Source organism: Phallusia mammillata, chromosome 2 (assembly GCF_965637545.1).
Source record: "Phallusia mammillata chromosome 2, kaPhaMamm4.hap1.1, whole genome shotgun sequence".
Lineage (NCBI taxonomy): Eukaryota > Metazoa > Chordata > Ascidiacea > Phlebobranchia > Ascidiidae > Phallusia > Phallusia mammillata.
Genome location: NC_137253.1, coordinates 23294271 through 23312550, shown reverse-complemented (window position 1 = coordinate 23312550; position 18280 = coordinate 23294271). Strand labels below are relative to the sequence as shown.

The following is an 18280-nucleotide window of genomic DNA, read 5'->3' as shown; positions in this document are numbered from 1 at the left end:
TCCAAAAATCTGGTGAGGTCATTGGAACAGCTTTTCATAGGCTCGAAATGATTTTTTTTTCAAGAAAACTATTGCAGACAATGTAAAACCAATAAAAATCAATCGCCCTCTCTTATCCTTGAGTCTTGTACTTGATGCGAAAACCGAATTCACACCAGCTCCAACCTTTACTTTATTCATCCGCATTTGGTGGTGAACAGCTCACATACCCACCTAATGGTGCAAGATAATTCGAAATAGGAAGTGTCTGTACAGGTCCTTCGCATTTAAATGTTGAAAAAGTTAGTTCGGAACTTAAAGCTGCTTCGTGTAGCGCCGGAGATTCCAAATATAGTTCATTCAAGGCTTTTGCCTGAAAAATATGACAACTAGTATTATATATAGCAATAGTATGTTCTTAATTACACAAATCATTTACCAATAGTATATATATATATATAGTAGTATTAAAAGTACAGATTTTATAAAATTGTTATTCCTGCAATACAAAACTTTTTTTTAAAATGTAAACCTGTTGGGCAAGGAAATTCTCAAGCTTTTCATCTTCCAGATGCCGAACGTTCTTTGTGTACCGACTCCAATCTTTCTCCAACAAGAGTTGCGAAGTTTCAATCTCTTCTGATAAAGGGTCTTTAGTTCGTTTCCTTTGGAATGGGCGTAAAATAAAATATAATACACTTTCTGACATTTACAAACATCTCATTACCTTTCCGGGCTTTTCCATTCTTTGTTAACTTGAAAATCTGTGATTGGAATCTTCTGCACAGCTACCTTAGTGAGTTTTTGCAGTTTTCTCTTTTTGCGGTCTAATATATTCTGCTTGTATTTTGGATCCATATTCTGATAAATTGCAATGTCTGACATTTTGAATCCCATCCGCTTACAACAAGTAGAAATGCATTGAATCTGATTTGCAACAGTCAAGGTACCATTAAAAACGACAGTCCATTTCTTACAAAACAGCATGATTTCCTATGCAAACTATCCTAAAGGTAGTACAAAATGTCACACAAAATATTTTGAAAACAGACAAACCAAAAAACTGTAATGAACCTCAGTGCAAGTCATACTGTAGAATAATGACATGGATTTGTACTAAAATGTTAAAACTGTGAGTCCAAAAAGGTTGCTACAAAATCCATTTTTAACAAAGTTAAACAGTGGTACGAATGGCATCATATATGATCACAGTGTGTCAATTTTGAAGCACACTTAAGTGGAATGAGGTGGCTCAAATACATGCTGTACATACATAAAGTTGTAATAATTTTTTCAACCAATCAGTCTAATTATAAAAAAACCTTTCATTTTTAAAGCTGGTATTGGCTACTTTAATCAAAAAACTAGTACCTACACATGTTATGAATATATGCTATGGTGATGAAACAAAAAAAAATGCGCAAACCGAACTAGGATTTTACAAAACAACACATTTGTACCAAGTTCAGTTGGTATTCACACAGATCTTACTCTGACATACTTGGATCAAAAATTATTTAAAAACATTAAGGAAACAACTTATGGAAGAATATTTTAACCTGATCCATGATGGTAGATTTGAGATGATTAGATTTTACAGACCAATTAAAACTGTACAAAAAATGTATAGAATGACTGGCAGAGGCAAAACTTTCAGGTAAAAGTTCAGTAAGCCATTTAAGCATGCAATTTCCACTTTTAGTCATTTTTTGAAAATGGACCAGAAAAACAGTAATGCACTAGAAACTGTGAGAACAGCCATGGTCGTATCAGATATTCCAAACCATTCCTTAATCATGCACCAACCCCCACGACTTATAATCCATTTCGCTACATGTTGCACAATAAAATCAACAACCCACCGCAGTAACTCTTTCACCCATGGCATATTATCTAGGCCCCTCATAAAGGAACGAACACATAATCTGTAGGCAAAGTAAAACAAAGCAACAATACGCCCCCAGTTAAAATTTCCATCCTCGAACATTTGCAAACAGACTTTCATGAACACCTCCTTTGTAGACCTCACTGGAACTTTTTCGATAAAATCGTTCAGGGTTGCATCCCTGCTCATATCATCACCAATTCTTCTTAACGTGCTAGCAATATCATGTAAACTTTCATCAGTTAAACCAGCTGTGGCAACTTTGTCTGCTCGGCATAAGTCGCGAATACATGGCTCAAATGGATTCTGTTCAGTTTGGGCTCTTTGTTGAAGAAACATGTTGAGCAAGAGTCTGGCCTGCTCACCAACTAGCATCTCATCTCGAGTAACTTGCTCTGCGAATGTTCTTCTTTCTGTTGGACGATTGATACATGGTCTACCAGTTGAAGTGCTTGGTAAGTTCGGATCATCATATGTTGAACAGCCTGCAGCATGTGGATCGGTATGTGGAAATCTTATGCCATCCTGGTTTGTTATGTTAGCATTGTTTCTATTGTGGTTTTGTCTCCCTCTTGAGGGATTTGCGGTACGAGGCCGACTCCTTCTTGTTGTTTGACTCTCCTTATCTTCTTCTGGTACTTCACTATCAGCATCTCCACCTCCTCCTGAGTAACATGGAGAATCTTCACCATCCATTTTCAAGTTTTGCAATAAAAACAATTTTTAAAAAAACATTCTGAACATACCTAAAAGTAATTCTGAAATAAAGAATCACGTTTAATATAACCACCTAACCAGATACTTTTAAAAAGTGACCGAAACATCGTTATAAATTCAACAGCATAAACATAATACTTACAGCACAAGGGCTCCTCTAAAATACACAATCTACTAAAAAAACTAATGTAGATGGTTAGGGCTATTAGGGTAGGGGTGTAGGTGGGCAATAACATTAAAATTCAATTACAGATACCCTTTGCGGATTAATATTCATACAAGCATTAACATACTGCATGGCCAGTCTGCAGAACATGGCAGTTCCCGACGAGATCTCGCGCATGCAGGACCTACATGTCCCGCAAGCACGACCCAGAAGTTCGCGTGCAAAACCAATTTCAGCAGGCACAAAGCAAGTAAAAGAGGTCAAGACAGCCCAATTAAATGCCTTTGGTGCAAAATTTTTGCATGCAAAACCCAAAACTTGGCGTGCAAGATTTTTTTTTCAAAAATAAATCGCGCGTGCAGCTGCCACACTCTGCAGACTAGCTGCATGGTACCATACCACCCTCAACATGTATAAGAATATTAAGCCCGTAAGGGGGATCTGAGATTAAATTATAGTGTCATTTTTAATACTTACCCCAACCCAGACCCTAGTAGAAGCCCTAACCGTCAACATTTTTAAAAGTTTCACGCGTTTTATAAGTAAATTGTGTATTTTAGAGGAGCCCAAAGCATAAGAAACGAATGCCAATTTTCAGACCATTGATTCCAAATTGTTTTCAGCTATGCCGTTTCTGTGAAAAATGCTTGAAGTGGTACAACTACAACCATTACTTGATCCAAAAGAGAAAAGTTTTTCAGACAAACAAAAAAATAAAAAAGTTTAACCCCGTGAATGGTTTAGTTTGGAATTTCAAACTGCGTTGCCCATTAAGACACTCGTATACGTTATCGACTCAATATATTGATCACAATGTTTCTGTGTTTTTTTTGCTCTTTCCAGTTTTTTTTTATTTTCAGCTTGCACAAAGTCAAAACATTTGCGGACATTTTTGCTTGAACTGGTTAATTTTTATTTTTAACAACACAAGTGGACCCAGAACTGGTAGAGCTACTAACACCATACGTTTCTCCTGATCCAAAAGTGCTTAATTTTCGATAGGTAGCGTAAAGAGCAGAATTATTTATTTCGCGGCTATAAATGGGTTGGGCTGGGAAATATTTACATAAAATTTTTGCATTAGTAACTAATTTTTTGGGTTAGTTTTATTGAATTTTAAGTACTAATACCTTACCCCAACCCTAATAGCCCTAACCGTTAGCATTTTTTGAGATATACCGTTTTAAATGAAAAAAGTGCTCTTTGCGTCACCTGTCGAAAATTAAGCACTTTTGGATCAGGAGAAACGTATGGTGTTAGTAGCTCTACCCCCAGAACTTTGGATTTTGGAAACAGAAACACATCAAACTTCATCAGACAGTTTTTTCACATTTGTTCGTACAACTCACACAAATTATATTAAAAAACATACCAAAACCGCAGGGCTATTTTTTCTGACTACCGTATTTGCTGGATTGTAAGCAGCGGCTTATAAAAAGTAAATTTATGTAATTGTAGCCAAATAAATAATTATACTGTCAAGTTACAGCTGTTCGACACCAAATGTCGACAAAATCCAAGTACCCCAAAAGCGCGTTTATACACAATTTATTGCCAAATTCAATGAAAAAGGTACAATGAAAAAAAAACACTGAATTTTTTGCATCAAAATGTTTGCACTAAAAAATAAACTTGTTGATTACAGTAAGCTTTTATGACCCTGTTTAGCAGCGGTTCCCAACCTGTGGATCGCGACCCAAACTGGGGTCGCTTGACAATTTGCCAGGGGTCGCCTAAGGCATGGTTCCCAACTCATTTTAGGCCATGGACCCCTAGCCCCAATAAAATAAACTCATTGACAACTTGTTTGTTGAGAAAAAATACAGTTAATGTTAATTTAGAGCCTACTAATTTTATCCTTGGGGTCACCGCAACTTGGCGAATGTTATCAAGGGGTCACGGCACAAGAATGGTTGGGAACCGCTGCTGTGTAGGCTGGTAGAGCTACTAACGTAAGAACTGTCAGTAGCCAGGTTTGGGAATTTCCATTTAGTGACACAACGGAGCACAGGCGTTTATGGTGACATTTATACAGCAATTTGCAACATGCTGACTCAACAATTATTGTCGCCGTAAACGCCTATACTTTGTTGCGCCACCCAGCGGAAAATCCCAAACCTGGCTACTGGCAGTTCTTACGTTACTAGATCTACTGTATAGGCCAGGGATGGCGAACCTTTTTAGTTGAATGGTTCAAACATGATATCAAAATTCGGAAAGGAAACAAAGTGGGTCACATATTTTATTATGTGTCAGTGTCAATGCTAAGATGCTTGTTGCTGCATCTTTTCTGCAAGTCTTGTAATCCTAGGTAGTTTTCAGTTTAATACACGCAGCAGTCATATCTGAGCTGGGACGATTTCTGGCACTCGATTTTATGAAATTCTTGTGTGAAAACAAAGATTCGCATGAGTTTGAACCGAACAGCGTCAACAAAGGTACAACAAATCGTTTCAAGTTGTACGTTTGAATAAACATATCTGTTGCCTCACAATTGACTCAACAATCTGTATTTTGCGACGATAGGCAATCTTTCAAAGGGCTTAAAGTAAACTGTTGTGTAGCTTTTTAATCTTGGAAATCTAATAACCCTACCCATAGTAATCCATACAAATTTTAAAAACTACAGGTGGGTCACTGGAATTCACGCAGTGGGTCACTTTGTGACCCGCGGGTCAGTGGTTCGTCATCCCTGGTATAGGCTATACAAAACTTGTTTTTTTAGTTTAAGAGATGCTAATTTACTAAAACTTGTGCTTCTTAAGTTATGTAACAATAGTCTTTTACTACATGCAAAAAGGGCGCTATAATAGGCATCAAAACACACAATTGACACCAAAATTACTGGGCTACATTGTTTTGGCAAATAGCCGACGTCAATCGCGCCATTGCACGTACTCTAGTGCTAATTAAGACATGTTTTTAATTTCCCCACCATATTTCACAGATGTCAAAATTTTTGCCACTCTGATTCCAAAAACACATAACAATCTCACTTACCACCAAAACATGTCAAAATTACTCCCTATGGGTAATTTTACATCCGGTAACAACGGTTTGGTGGTTGGAGCGCTTTGTAACGTAAGTCTATGTCAATAATTTAATCTTGACTGAATCACATTAAAAATCGCTCATGGATACGGTGGAACAGTTGGTCATATCGAACGCTCTAGAAATGGCTAAACCAGTGGTTCCCAACCTTTTTTGTTACATTCCTCCCTTAGCCCATTTTCGAACTATTCATTCCTCCCCATAAGACGAAAAACAAATAGGCTAACATAAAAAATTATAGCAATTTGAAATAGACCTTATAATTAGGGATGTCCATTTCAGAAACCTTTACAACCGGTTCCAAATGTGAACCGGGTCCAAATTATAATGGACATAATAATGTGTGTACAAAAATATTGTGTAACATTTCCAATGTAATTTTTTTTTTACAGTTTTTATGAAATTCCTCCCCTGAACTCCTAAAATTCCTCCCTAGGGAGGAATTCCTCCCCGGTTGGGAACCACTGGGCTAAACCTAAAGCCGGGGTTGTTTGTACTTCCGGTTCAAGCTAAACGGCCGTAGATCATAATCTTGTTGCTGAGAAGTTGCAAGATTTGCCAAAATTTTTCCGATTGTAGGTGCGGGGCCGAATCCGTGACCTATAGGAATATACATCAATGGTTATTTTTTGGATTTTGTAAGCGTCCAAAACGACAGCGCGTACGTACTTTACCCAAGAGGTTGGCAACCCTTTCAGTACTGAGTTAATCACCTTACTTTTTATGTTAAAATGTCAATGTCAAAGTCAGGAGTTGTTGAAGTTATTTAACATATGCACACTATGTCGTACTCGTAGCCTACCTGAAAATCCTGCTCCCAAAATGATGTTTTTGTGCAGCGGGTGGTAATCTAAAATAAAGTCGCTATCTGGAGTCATCTACAACAAATATAGGCACTTAACGTATCAATAAAGGTTTGCATAAAAATCATTGTTAAACTTGTTCAACTTTGAAATGATATTTGCATGTTAAAAAGTCTGTCGAATTTGCCCTTCGAACGCTAACGGTAATAGCACATAAAATTGCGTCTTTGAAATGATTTATCACACAATGCCACTACAAAAAAACAGTTAATTGATTAACAATTTACTGTACAATTATACAACAAAACAAATAAGACACTGGAACTAATTTTGTTTACACATACAAATTAGTACATTGTGTCCGGTAACAAACAGGTAATAAACACCGTTCTGATACAAAAATATTCCTAAGTTTATTTCCTAATAACAAACGGTTATAGCTTGCCAAACCAAAACCAACCGTTTGCAAAAACGTTTCAGTGATCGTCGGTTCTGGTTCCAAATAGCTGAGATGTTTTGCCACTAAGTTTTTCAAGACAGCGAAACGTTTAGCAGCTAGTTCGTTGTGCTTATCAGAAGGCCTCCTGTCTCTTGCGTCCGGATCGGCGGAAACACGATGATGATAACACACCTGTTCGTGAAAAGGTCGGTTGGTTACATTTGATCGTTGTATATCAACGCTGACGAAGTTAGAACGGTTAAGCAGATCTTAGTAACAACACAAGTCAGGCCAGTGGTCCCCAACCTTCCACCTAATAAGGGATGAATTTACTTTGACTTGTACTTATGATTTGTAAAACATCACTTAAGCCCTTGGAAAAATAACCAGTAAAATTCATAATACTCAATTTTAATGATATTTGTGTGTTTAGCTTCCACTATGTAGTGTATTGGGGAGGAATGAAAATGCTTTGAATTGTTAAGGAAGGAATTCGTCGATAAAGGTTAGGGAACACAGAGTTAGGCGAGTGATGGTGTGTTAAGCGTTCTATTTTTGCTTCCATAATTGACACAAAGGCTGTAAGATTTGTCCATCCGAACATTTGGTTTACCTTTACCATTCCGGGATATTCGTAGTCGGGTGTGGAATACACGTGATAACCGGACATGTACACCATAAACGGAAAATCGTACTTTGCTCGACGAGAATAAGAATCCCGAATTTTCCAATAGTGAACTTTAACCGTTGCAGCCTAAACAAAGTATAGCACAAAGTTTGCAATTGAACACTTGGTTGTGAGAAGTTGGGAAACAAACTTTAGTTACCTGGGCGGGCACCTGCACGTCCAAGTCCCGCATTACTTCGGCAATCCATGGTCCACAAGCCAAGACTACAGATTTTGAGCTGTATACACCTTTATTAGTTTCTGCAGTTACGTTGTTTTCATTTATAGGTTTAATGGCCAATACTTTTTCCTCGTCAAGTATGGTTCCACCCAAATCAAGAAACTCTTTCTGGTACAGAGAGATATTGGTTTATTCAGTGATGTTTTGTTTTATTCCTTAGCTTGTTATTTTCTCACCCAAATAGTTTGCAGGCATTTATCGGCCTTCAGTACGGCACCGTTGTCCTCGAAATATGCCGAAAAATTGTCGTCAAAGTCCATGCCTAAAAAGTTTGCGCCGATTTCATGCCCAGCGTATGAAGTATATCGCACGCCATTTTGGTCCATGTAATGCTTCATGCGACTGATAAGCTCTCCCGTGCTTTCTTTTTCCGCAATGGTCAAATGTCCGGTGTGCCTAAATCAGAGTTGCAAGTCGGACCGGGCTTTTCGGGCCGGGTTCGGCTTCGGGCTTGGGTATTTGTGAGAAAACGGGCTTAAAACGGGCCTGACTTTACGTTCCGTGTCCGCCATTGTTTTTTAAATAAAATCACTCAGCTAAGTAACAATTCTCTGGCTTTGACCTGATGCCCACCCTCCTCTAAAACGTATTGTTTACCCCATTGTCTACTATTGCTCATCGTGTTTGTTGTCTTTCTCTTTTTTCTTTCTCATCCTTTGTTGCACGGCTTTTGTGGATTGGGCTGTCAATCAAAATTTCGGGCCTAAACGGGCTTTGCAAAAACGTTTCGGGTTCGGGCCGGGCTTCGGGCTTACTTTCGGGTTCGGGCCGGCTTCGGGCTCAGATTTCGGGCCCGCTTGCAACTCTGGCCTAAATGCACCATCTTAGTGAAAAGTGGTTTTGGTGAAGAACATTTGGGTACACAACTAATACATGGTTCGAACAAATCTCAGCAAAAATACCAAATTATGTGCATCAATTACAGCTGATGGCATCAACATTTGCCGAAACGCTTGAACAATAAAGTATGTCGCCTTCTACTTCTATTTTGGGCCGTTATTTTCATTATGTAACTTATGAACAGATCCGTATATAGTGTTCCAAAGATTAACAGCATTTCGACAATAGCTGCTGTCATTGATGCTTCATGCACAGACAAAGGCTTGTATTTTTTGCCCTTTTAAAATTATTCGCAAAAAAACAGATTCACAACAAGAGAGCAAAATGGCACTGGGACCTGCAATTTTTCAGCTACATTGCCGCATTGCTGCATTGCACTTACAGTACTAACTCTGTCCCGGATACTCGCTCCAACGATGCCCAATGCCGCATGGCTTCCGGAATCAATTCAGAGCAATAGTGCTTGCGGTGAGACCGCTTTGTCAAACGGGCATGCCCCTGCGAGCTGCCCCTGGAATGTGGCAATGAAAACTGTTAAAAAACAAATTGGAAACAGGTTATGGTCTTTCATTGATATTCACAAAACCTTACCAACCTGGTCTAACAGCAAAACGTTATACTTTTGTAAGGCCAAGTGGTATGCAGTCCACGAGCCAATAATTCCTGCGCCCACAACTATGACGTCATACATGCTGCAAACTGCGTCGTTTTTTATCTAGTCTGTAACCCAGCACGGGAATAGAGATTTGACGTTTCGCCTTTTTGCCAAATGCTTAGCCACGACGAAGTTAATCATTTATAGACAACACAGACTTTGAAAGGTTACCTAGCCTGCAAACCCTCTTGGTATGATTATAGTGTACTGATATTTCTGGAGCGCTTTGCAAACTGAGCACAAAAAGCCGCAACAGATAACAAATGTTAAATTGTAACATACAATCTTGTCATTGATCAGGACCTCTCCCATTTCATAACTTCAGTAAAGGGGTCTGAAAATGTAAAAAAACTACTAAAACTATACGTTGCTAGATAACCCTGTCTGCTTGAAAACACAGCATTATAAAATGTAAAATGTGTATTATTAGTGGTAAACTACAACAATATCACAATAGATTTAAATGTGTTTTTTTTCCTTCACGATAAACACAAATCCCCACAAAGCAAACGTAGTAATTGGCAAAACGCTGACATCGGCTTATCCAGAAGCATTTGCGTTCGTATGTGATGTAAAATCTGCCATTTGCACTTCGTCGCTTGAGATATTGCCCGATCTAGTCGGTAGTAGATTGAAGGATGGGCAAACAGGAATGTAGCGAAATGCTTTCACTTTATCCACTTGCCGCTGGATTGGGGCTAAAAATATATACATGTTTTATTTGTTCAATTTTTTATTCTGGGGTGGCCGTGTATACCTGGAAAATCATATACATCCTCGTCACTTTCTTCAGAACCTTCATGTTGTAGCCAAGTTGTCATTCCTCGTTCTTCCTTTGTGCCTATAATACAGAAACAGGTTTTAAAACATGTGGATCAATCGCCGAGTTGATGACTTCGTGTGCGACCGCATATCCGGATGTGGTTTTTGCAAGCACCAGATCATATATAGACCCAGCAACTTCCCAAAACACATACTTTATAGTCGTGTGCGACCGCATCACTATAGTCCTTGATCTACCAATTGCCGCCAACTGTCTCCACATGTTTTTCGTTTATTTATCCATTGATTCAGCAAAATGATTTAGCAGTCTTAATTCTCTATGACGTCACGATTTGTATTGTTGCGTTGTTTATTGTCAGTTGACTTAATTGTTTGCACATGATAGGCGTTTGAAAGTTTCAGCTCACCGAAATCGATTTGAGACCAGTTTTTTAATACCAAATGTTTAACAAAAGATTTGTTCTGCCGCCATTCCAGATATTAAATATACACGTGTTAACGGTCGCAGGTTGTGTACTCCTGTTTTATAGGAACCACGTACCTGGAATTGTGTTGTCAAGAATAAAAGCAATGACACCTGCAATAAACATTCCAGTTTGCAAAAGCACCAGAATGACTTGGTTGGCTTCTGTAGATCCTATGTACAACATGCACAAACGTTTTCGAGTGTTATCTTTTTTTCAAGGTAGCTGTGTTGTAACCAAACCAAACGTAAAATATGAGATTTTTAATCTACCTGTGTCGATTAATGTGGAATTCTTCTTGACCCACTCGGGCAGTGTGATGCCGAGAAATGTCGAAAATCCCATCACAAGTAAGTTGCGTGATGAATTCAGGTCGACAAACTGTAGACTGGACATTCCGACAGCAGCAATCATACCAAACATAACGCAGAACATACCACCTGTAAATATCAGTAACCGAAAACATTTTGCAGCAGTTTGGTGAGAAATTGACGATTCGATTATATTCGATCCCTCTCTCTCTCAAAAAAAAACGGTAAACAATCAGTATCAGTGTATTTTTTATTTTCGAAACAGAAATATAAATTTTGCCGGTTTAAATGACATTGTCGGTTTCTGTCTATGCAAATAGATTCGATTTTGTACAGTATTTGTTTCAGCACTTACCCACCACGGGATCAGGAATAGTTGTGAACAGTGCCCCGAACTTTCCGATTACAGCAAGCAACAACATAATAATTGCACCAGTTTGCACAACACGCCGACTGCCAACCTAAAAATGCGAGTTTTAGATCATTGAGTTCAGTCCAAGATTTTGACAAACTTTGACAGATTTATCAACCTTAGTGATTCCAATGGCACCTATGTTTTCGCTGTATGACGTTGTTCCGTTTCCTGTTCCTAATGATCCAGCGATGACACAACCGACGCCTTCCATGAAAATGCCCCTGTTGACAGCAGTAGGTGATGATAATTTTCAATCTCATAAATATGTTAGCGACGAAAAAACAACAAGTTAGTGGTTAGTGGTTTCATTTGCCAATTTGCACACAATTTGCACAGGTACTGTTATTTAGCGCTTTAACATGAGAAAGTCTGTGCCCAAATTTTAAAGGTAAATTAATAATTTTAAAGGCTTTCCAACCTGCTAATCGCGTGCTTTGGTGGAGGGCGTACGTGACAGAGGCGCGCACAAGCATAGTAGTCGCCGATTGACTCGATCATTGACGCAATGACTCCGCTGATCATGCCAAGCACTCCGGAAGCCGTGACCACAGGTAATCCCCATTGACCTGTAAAAAACAAGAATTGTTGCTGCTGTATTTTAAACTGCACTTGAAATGCGCAATGAAACATTTCTACTAGATTGGTTGTAAAATCAGAGCTGGAAGTTGTGCCGAGCTTTTCTGTCCGGGTTCGGGTTTGGGCTTCTTAAAAAAACGGACCTGATTCGGGCATGATTTTACACTCTGTATCAGTATTTTTTTACAAAGTAGCCAGTTGCAGGACCTGACCTAATGTTAAGCAGCCCGAAAACGACATGTTAAGGACCAATTGTCTGCTATACGTTTGTCGTCTTGGACTTTTCTGAGGCTTCAATGTATAGGCCTGTCGATCAAACTTTTGGGACCAAACGGGCTTCTCAAAACGATTCGGGTTCCGGCCGAGTTTCGGGCTTGTACTTTCAGGTTCGGGCCGGGTTCGGGCTCCGATTTCGGGCCCGTTTACAACCCTGTGTAAAATGTTACTATACGTTTACCTGGATATGGAACACGGAACCAGGCAGCTTGAGAAAGGACCCCGATTCTCCCATCTGTTCGTGCAGCATACCCATACACCGTGTTCGAGGTAGGAAAGGCACCCGCCGCAGTCAGAATGGCACAGAATCCCCACGCTAACAAAACCGCCAATATAACCTTAAAATTATTTCAAAACATTTATACAACCCCCAAAAATGTACATCGCGCTTTTGTAAACCATAAATGTTTCAATGTCAGATTACGTTATGTAGGTTAAATCATTTAAGTAGTTTGCTTACTGGAAACAAAGAGAAGAATTTGATTCTGACAGTGCGACAAGCCTTTTCATCAAACTTGAAGAACGGAATCGGAACTTCAACGTTTCGAAGATGTTGCGAAAACAATATGATAAGAAAACTCGTCCTGAGTCAAAGAAATGGTAGATAGTTTTTTCCCGTTAATTCCAATTTGGCAAAACATTTGTAATCTGCTTACAGCATTGCGATTCCCCAATGGGATCCAGCAAAATCTCCTGCTGGTCCGAAGAGTCCCAATCCAACTAATGTGATTGTTGGGGCGATTGTCAGAGGACCAATTCTTGACATAAGAAAGCCGATCACGCCAGTAATACCCAGCACTACTTGGGTTAGTGATGCCACCATAATCGCTCCTTGAACCTGGCGAAAATAAGATAAGTTTTTAACGTCAATTGTTGATCAATGTCACATGTTGATACATTCGTAGAAAAAACTTACGAAGCATCAATCGCAAAATTGGCTTTTATGTTTTACTTTTTTATTCATATGGAGAGGTCTACCTGAACCATCCGAACTTTCCAGAAATCTGGAGGTTCCGTCGGTGATGTTGTGGAGTTATCGGTCTGGTTACCAGATGTCACAGGCATTGGGATTGAGGTCATTATTGCAATGGCTGGCGTTAAAAATGAAAACGCTGCACCCTGTATTATTGGCAACCTACAAAAGTTTAACAAAGTAAAACAACTCTTAACGTTTCCTTTGGTTTTGTACTCGTTTCCTTTGGTCTTTGCACTTTAAAGTTTACCTGTTTCCGATGGTGGTTTGCAACAACGTAGCAATACCAGAAGCAAAAAATATGGTGCTGATGATTTCTCCCTTTGCTACGTTGTTGTCGGCAATACCAAGAGGTCCAGCGAGAATTAGGGGTACTGCTACAGTCGATCCAAACATCGTAAGATAGTGCTAAAAAAGGTGTGCTATATGTAATGTTAAATAAAAATACAAAATTACAAATAAAGATAAATATCATAATGACTTAAAATTGTCCTCAAAATCGGTCTTATGTTTAATAAAGGAGCAATGGGTGTGATAGACTGACCTGAAATCCAAGTAAAATGCACAAATACCATGGTGGTACTTCTTCTATCCCATACATCAAAGAGTCCTTTCTAGTTTCCGTAATTGTTTGTTTTTCTTTATCTTCTTCTTCAATCATTTCTACCTGATCTGGAGCCAATGACGTTATTTCAGGCAAATCCTTTCCATTGTTTTTTAAATCTTCCATATTTTGCTTTAGAAGTAGACCAATTTTCAATGCAACTAGTTTACAAAACGAACGTGGATAAAAATACTTAATACATTTATTGTAATAGGCAAACGTACAGGTTTTGAACGTTTCTTGATGCACTAACTCACAATGCACTAACTTCGGTAGCCAGACTTTATTGCCATTGGTTTTGAAACCGATGTGTTTTTATCACAAATTCGCAATAACGTAAACTAATCAATAAAACAAACGATCTTAACCAAATGTGCAATTCATTTAAACCTACTTTTCACAGCTCGTGACAAACACTGGAAATTTGACAACATTAGTGCCAAACACAATTTAACGCCTTTGCCTTTGTGCTGAACGAAGCACACAAACAGTTCGAGGCGTTGCTGTAATTAATTTCCATATATTGGCATCCGACAACATGTTTCCTTTTTTCTACGCAGATAAACAGAAAGTTAAAAAACCTCCAGAGAAAGTTCCCGAGCCGTGATTTGCCACCGTGATATTTTAAGGCAACTTTTGCAGAGTATGCTGCCTGTCAGAGGGTCCGATACCGCTCAATCAAATGATTCTAAGCAAAGTATAACATTTTCACTTAAAACTCACCCACTTACAAGCCGGGTTTTAGCAAAACGATTTAAAGTCACGTCAGGGGAACGTAGCATCGGTTCTGATAGGCTACATGTCGATTAAAACAATTAATCATTTTAGGTATTTTGTCATTATGACATTTCACCCAGACCAAAAAATATAATGTAAATATAAGTTCTGTTCTGTTCTGACGCTTTTCGAAACTTCTGATTCTAAACTTTACTACATTGATGTTGCTTTGAACGGGCAGTAAATGTGATTCTCTTTACTTGTCGAGTCGTGATCTACTGACCAGTTGATTACAAACTGATCAGCTGAGAACAGGCACAATCTTTATGGTTCACTGGTTCCAAACATTTCCGCTGAAAACACAAACAATTGAGTCACTCTCAAACTTTTCGACGTGACATCATACCTCTATGACTTTTAGTCTTACGTTTGGCAAATACATTTTTTAAAGGTGAAAATGGAAAAAATAAACCTATCAATGACGCATGGCTGTTTGCCAATTCAGGTGGTTAAAATCTCCCCTCATGCGCGTCATACAACGAGGAAAGCAAACTTTGCTCGGTAGTTTATACCCTCTCTCTCTGTCGACAAATGATTTACAGACTTCACTGCATGCATTGATTTAAAAGCACTTCATTGGACAACTTGTTTGAACAGAGTTTGTTTTTTTAGAGTCAACCAACACAGCAAAGTTGTGTTAAAACGGCGCAATCGCAGAAACGCACACCTTTGTTTATGTTATGTACAAAATGATGGGGATTCGCGCATACACATTTACTACTAAACACTTGAAATATATTTGAATAATAACTGTTCTAAGGTGGAAAGCTTTACAAGTGATTCCAACTCCTGTTTTACATTTTGTTATTGTCGAAAGGAAAAAGAGAAACAGTCCGGAAAACTTATTAAACTAAGTTTCTTAAACTGCAGTAATACGCACAATTTCTTTTGCCTGTTTTTCTTCATTCGCTGCAAGTTATTTTTAGTTGATTGATCCGACCCATAATTTGTAGTCATGTGGGTCTCTTTTTATTGCGGGTTTAACCAAAGACTATTGCCGTTTATACAATCATACGACCTCATCTTGTCCAGAAAAAAACTGTTTGAGCTGACCACATAATATATGTGTTTACATTTGCAACACTCTATTCAGTACTTCCTTAAAAATCAAGCGAAAAGAGGTTCCAAAAGTATATGATCTTAAAAATGTTGGATGGACATCCTCAATAGGGCGTGAAGCGCCTAATTCACCTCGTTTACGAAAAAAATTAACGAAATGTAAATATGGCTGAACAATGGTATTTCTGAATAAAGTAAAGTTAAGTTTTGCGAATGGTTGACTATCTTTGTTTGTACTATCGAAAAACATTCAGACGACTAATCAAACTGATTGTCTGAAGCGTGTTTGTTTGATTACAGAGAGGGTTAGCCAAAAGCTTTGGGTGAAACTTATAGAAACATTGACGAAACCCTAAAAAAGTTTGAAAAAAAAACAATATTTGTCTGTGAATCTTTTATTGCTTATTTCCTTGCGTTAAATTTAGTTCGTAATTCCAACCCAACCTCACTATTAATTTCAATAACTGCGCTCTTTACGCTATCTATCGGTAGTTAGCAAAAGTTTGTGTTGTGAGCTCTTGTCGTTGTAGCTCTACCGAAGCGATCAACAATTCATAGCCACGCGCCTGTGACGTCAAGCACGTTTACACAAACATTTCGCAATTGAAGTTAGAAGAAGTGGAGAGCGGCTGGCTGACGGTACGCTTGAGTGGGTGCACGAGCCCGCCCTTACTCTCTTTATTTCTTCTTCCAGAGAGCAAATATTAGCTCGCCCACGAAGCTAATATAGCGAGCAGCGTCAATAACGGAACTCCCTGTCATGTGAAGCAACAGTCTTTCGTGGTTTTCTGAGTAATTTTCCGAAATATTCAGGCTGTAGCCTTATTTGCAAGTTAATTTTTGTTGATACTATTTTATGCTGTTTAAAGGTAGTATAGAGGAAGTCAATTACAGGTCACATACAGTTGGATGGCGTTTAAATAGGTTGTGATAAAAATAAAAAGCTTAGGAGTTTGAACTTAGAAGTTCCTTGCCACGTTTTACACAGACATGGGACCACCTGTACGTGTTAACCCTAATCGCCTTTAGTATTTCGTTGTTATTGAAAAACGTCTGCAAGCATTTTGATTATTTTGCTGGTACCAGCTGTACATGCAGTGATGAATATAAGATCCCAATAATTTAGATTCTTTATTTACCGATCACACGATAAAAAGTACACGTTTAAAAAGAATGTTGTGCACTGTTTTGCTACTGGGTTGTTGGACTTGTTGCCACGTTGTATTAACCATATCTTTTGTTATTAATGCTACTCAATAAATACAAAATTATACACTACAATTATTATAATCCAACAATGACATGGGTAGCACTGGAAAAAAAATGTAACGTCAATATTCTGTTTTGAAAAAGGCTTGTCTACAGAACTGTTTTAAACTTTCTATAATTGCAACCCAACATGGCAGAGAAGCAACCGTTACAAGAGGGTGTTGGGGTTCCTCAACCGGGTTATCCTGCTGTTCCACCACCTTATGCTGCTGGTCCACCACCACAGCCTGATCAACCACCGTACCAAGGTCAGCAGCCATATCCACCTCAACCTGCTGGACCCTACCAAGGTCAACCAGGTGTTGTGCCTCCACCGGAATACAAGCAAGACATGCAGCCTGGTCAGCCACCCGTAGCAGTGCCTCCGGGTACCACGACCGTTATCGTTCAGCAGCAAAGGTTTAGTCAGTTTCCAGCAACATGTGTTTGCCCTAATTGTCACCAGAATGTGGTAACTACCACTGTTGCCGAGACCAGTCTGCTGACCTGGTTGATTTGTGGAGCCATTATTTTGTTCGGGGGCTGGATATGCTGTTTATGCTTAATTCCCTTCTGCATCGACGACTTGAAGGACATTCGCCACGTGTGTCCGAGCTGCCGTCACACCATACATGTTTTCAAACGTATGTAGTTTGGTTTCGTTTCATTGGCACAAACAGCAATTGTTTACTGTACATTGCTTAACCTAACCAACATCCCTGCCTAACAGGTGTAAAATGTATGTTAACTCTTCCAACGTGTCATGGCGCCAAACGTCTCACCACACTATATGGATTGTGGTGTACTTTTTGCAGTAATTTGTACTAATTCGTTGTGTGCTTTTGATTTAATGTTCAATGCAGTCATTTCAAAGGCAACCATGTAGCATCATGACAGTTGGCCCGTTGCTGTTGCATAGCTTTGTACAGTTTTATCTTAATAGTCGAGAGTGTGTATCGTTCTATTGGAAGGTGCGTTTGTTTACTGTAGATTTACATAAACTTATGTGACCTTTTATCTTTTTCAAATCCCCGTTGTGCAACATGAGGCAAATACGTTAGGGCAAACGGCGGATTTCCTTTTTAACGACGCATCATGCTTATCAATCACGGGGCTTTACGTAACAGTGCAACATTGACTCATGTGATAAAAAAACCTCGACTGCCTTAATTTTTATAATTGTTTCTTGCTAGTTGCATGTCTTGCTGTGCATTGCTTTAATAAAATCTATATGAAGACATTTCGTGGGGTCAAGGCATTTAAAACGTGAAATATGACAACATGTGACAATAAGGTCGACGGATTACTACAAAATGTCATTTAAGATTGTGATAGGTCTGTGTTAGAACGT

The 18280-nt window shown here is 38.8% G+C and overlaps 5 protein-coding genes across 6 annotated transcripts; 1 reads left to right on the top strand and 4 right to left on the bottom strand.

Moving 5' to 3' along the window:
* Positions 1 to 31: 31 nt before the first annotated feature.
* LOC145215325 (large ribosomal subunit protein mL40-like) lies at positions 32 to 968 on the bottom strand. Its single transcript, XM_080084015.1, has 3 exons — positions 707 to 968; positions 512 to 644; positions 32 to 352 (listed from the first exon to the last, which is right to left on the bottom strand). Exons 1-3 carry the CDS (start codon positions 964 to 966, stop codon positions 173 to 175), a joined length of 573 nt encoding a protein of 190 aa, XP_079940141.1. The 5' UTR covers positions 967 to 968; the 3' UTR covers positions 32 to 172.
* An 18-nt stretch (positions 969 to 986) lies between these two features.
* LOC145215324 (uncharacterized) lies at positions 987 to 2655 on the bottom strand. Its single transcript, XM_080084014.1, has one exon. The coding sequence runs from the start codon at positions 2558 to 2560 to the stop codon at positions 1682 to 1684; it is 879 nt and encodes a 292-aa protein (XP_079940140.1). The 5' UTR covers positions 2561 to 2655; the 3' UTR covers positions 987 to 1681.
* A 2863-nt stretch (positions 2656 to 5518) lies between these two features.
* LOC145213177 (peroxisomal sarcosine oxidase-like) lies at positions 5519 to 9479 on the bottom strand. Its single transcript, XM_080081408.1, has 8 exons — positions 9384 to 9479; positions 9171 to 9319; positions 8125 to 8344; positions 7868 to 8056; positions 7654 to 7794; positions 7062 to 7232; positions 6601 to 6676; positions 5519 to 6398 (listed from the first exon to the last, which is right to left on the bottom strand). The coding sequence occupies exons 1-8, from the start codon at positions 9477 to 9479 to the stop codon at positions 6274 to 6276; spliced, it is 1167 nt and encodes a 388-aa protein (XP_079937534.1). The 3' UTR covers positions 5519 to 6273.
* Positions 9480 to 9851: 372 nt separating this feature from the next.
* LOC145214636 (solute carrier family 23 member 1-like) lies at positions 9852 to 15134 on the bottom strand. Of its 2 annotated transcripts, XM_080083194.1 has the most exons (14): positions 14240 to 15134; positions 13786 to 13913; positions 13492 to 13649; positions 13247 to 13403; positions 12925 to 13106; positions 12729 to 12852; positions 12450 to 12606; positions 11835 to 11982; positions 11532 to 11637; positions 11357 to 11462; positions 10963 to 11130; positions 10768 to 10863; positions 10201 to 10284; positions 9852 to 10141 (listed from the first exon to the last, which is right to left on the bottom strand). In XM_080083194.1, the coding sequence occupies exons 1-14, from the start codon at positions 14277 to 14279 to the stop codon at positions 9984 to 9986; spliced, it is 1812 nt and encodes a 603-aa protein (XP_079939320.1). In that variant the 5' UTR covers positions 14280 to 15134; the 3' UTR covers positions 9852 to 9983. The 2 variants fall into 2 exon arrangements, with proteins under 2 accessions (XP_079939320.1, XP_079939319.1); XM_080083193.1 differs by lacking the exon at positions 14240 to 15134 and having other exon boundaries at positions 13786 to 14217.
* Positions 15135 to 16506: 1372 nt separating this feature from the next.
* On the top strand, positions 16507 to 18169 carry LOC145213842 (lipopolysaccharide-induced tumor necrosis factor-alpha factor homolog). Its single transcript, XM_080082253.1, has one exon. It carries the CDS (start codon positions 17081 to 17083, stop codon positions 17579 to 17581), a length of 501 nt encoding a protein of 166 aa, XP_079938379.1. The 5' UTR covers positions 16507 to 17080; the 3' UTR covers positions 17582 to 18169.
* The last annotated feature ends 111 nt before the right edge of the window (positions 18170 to 18280 follow it).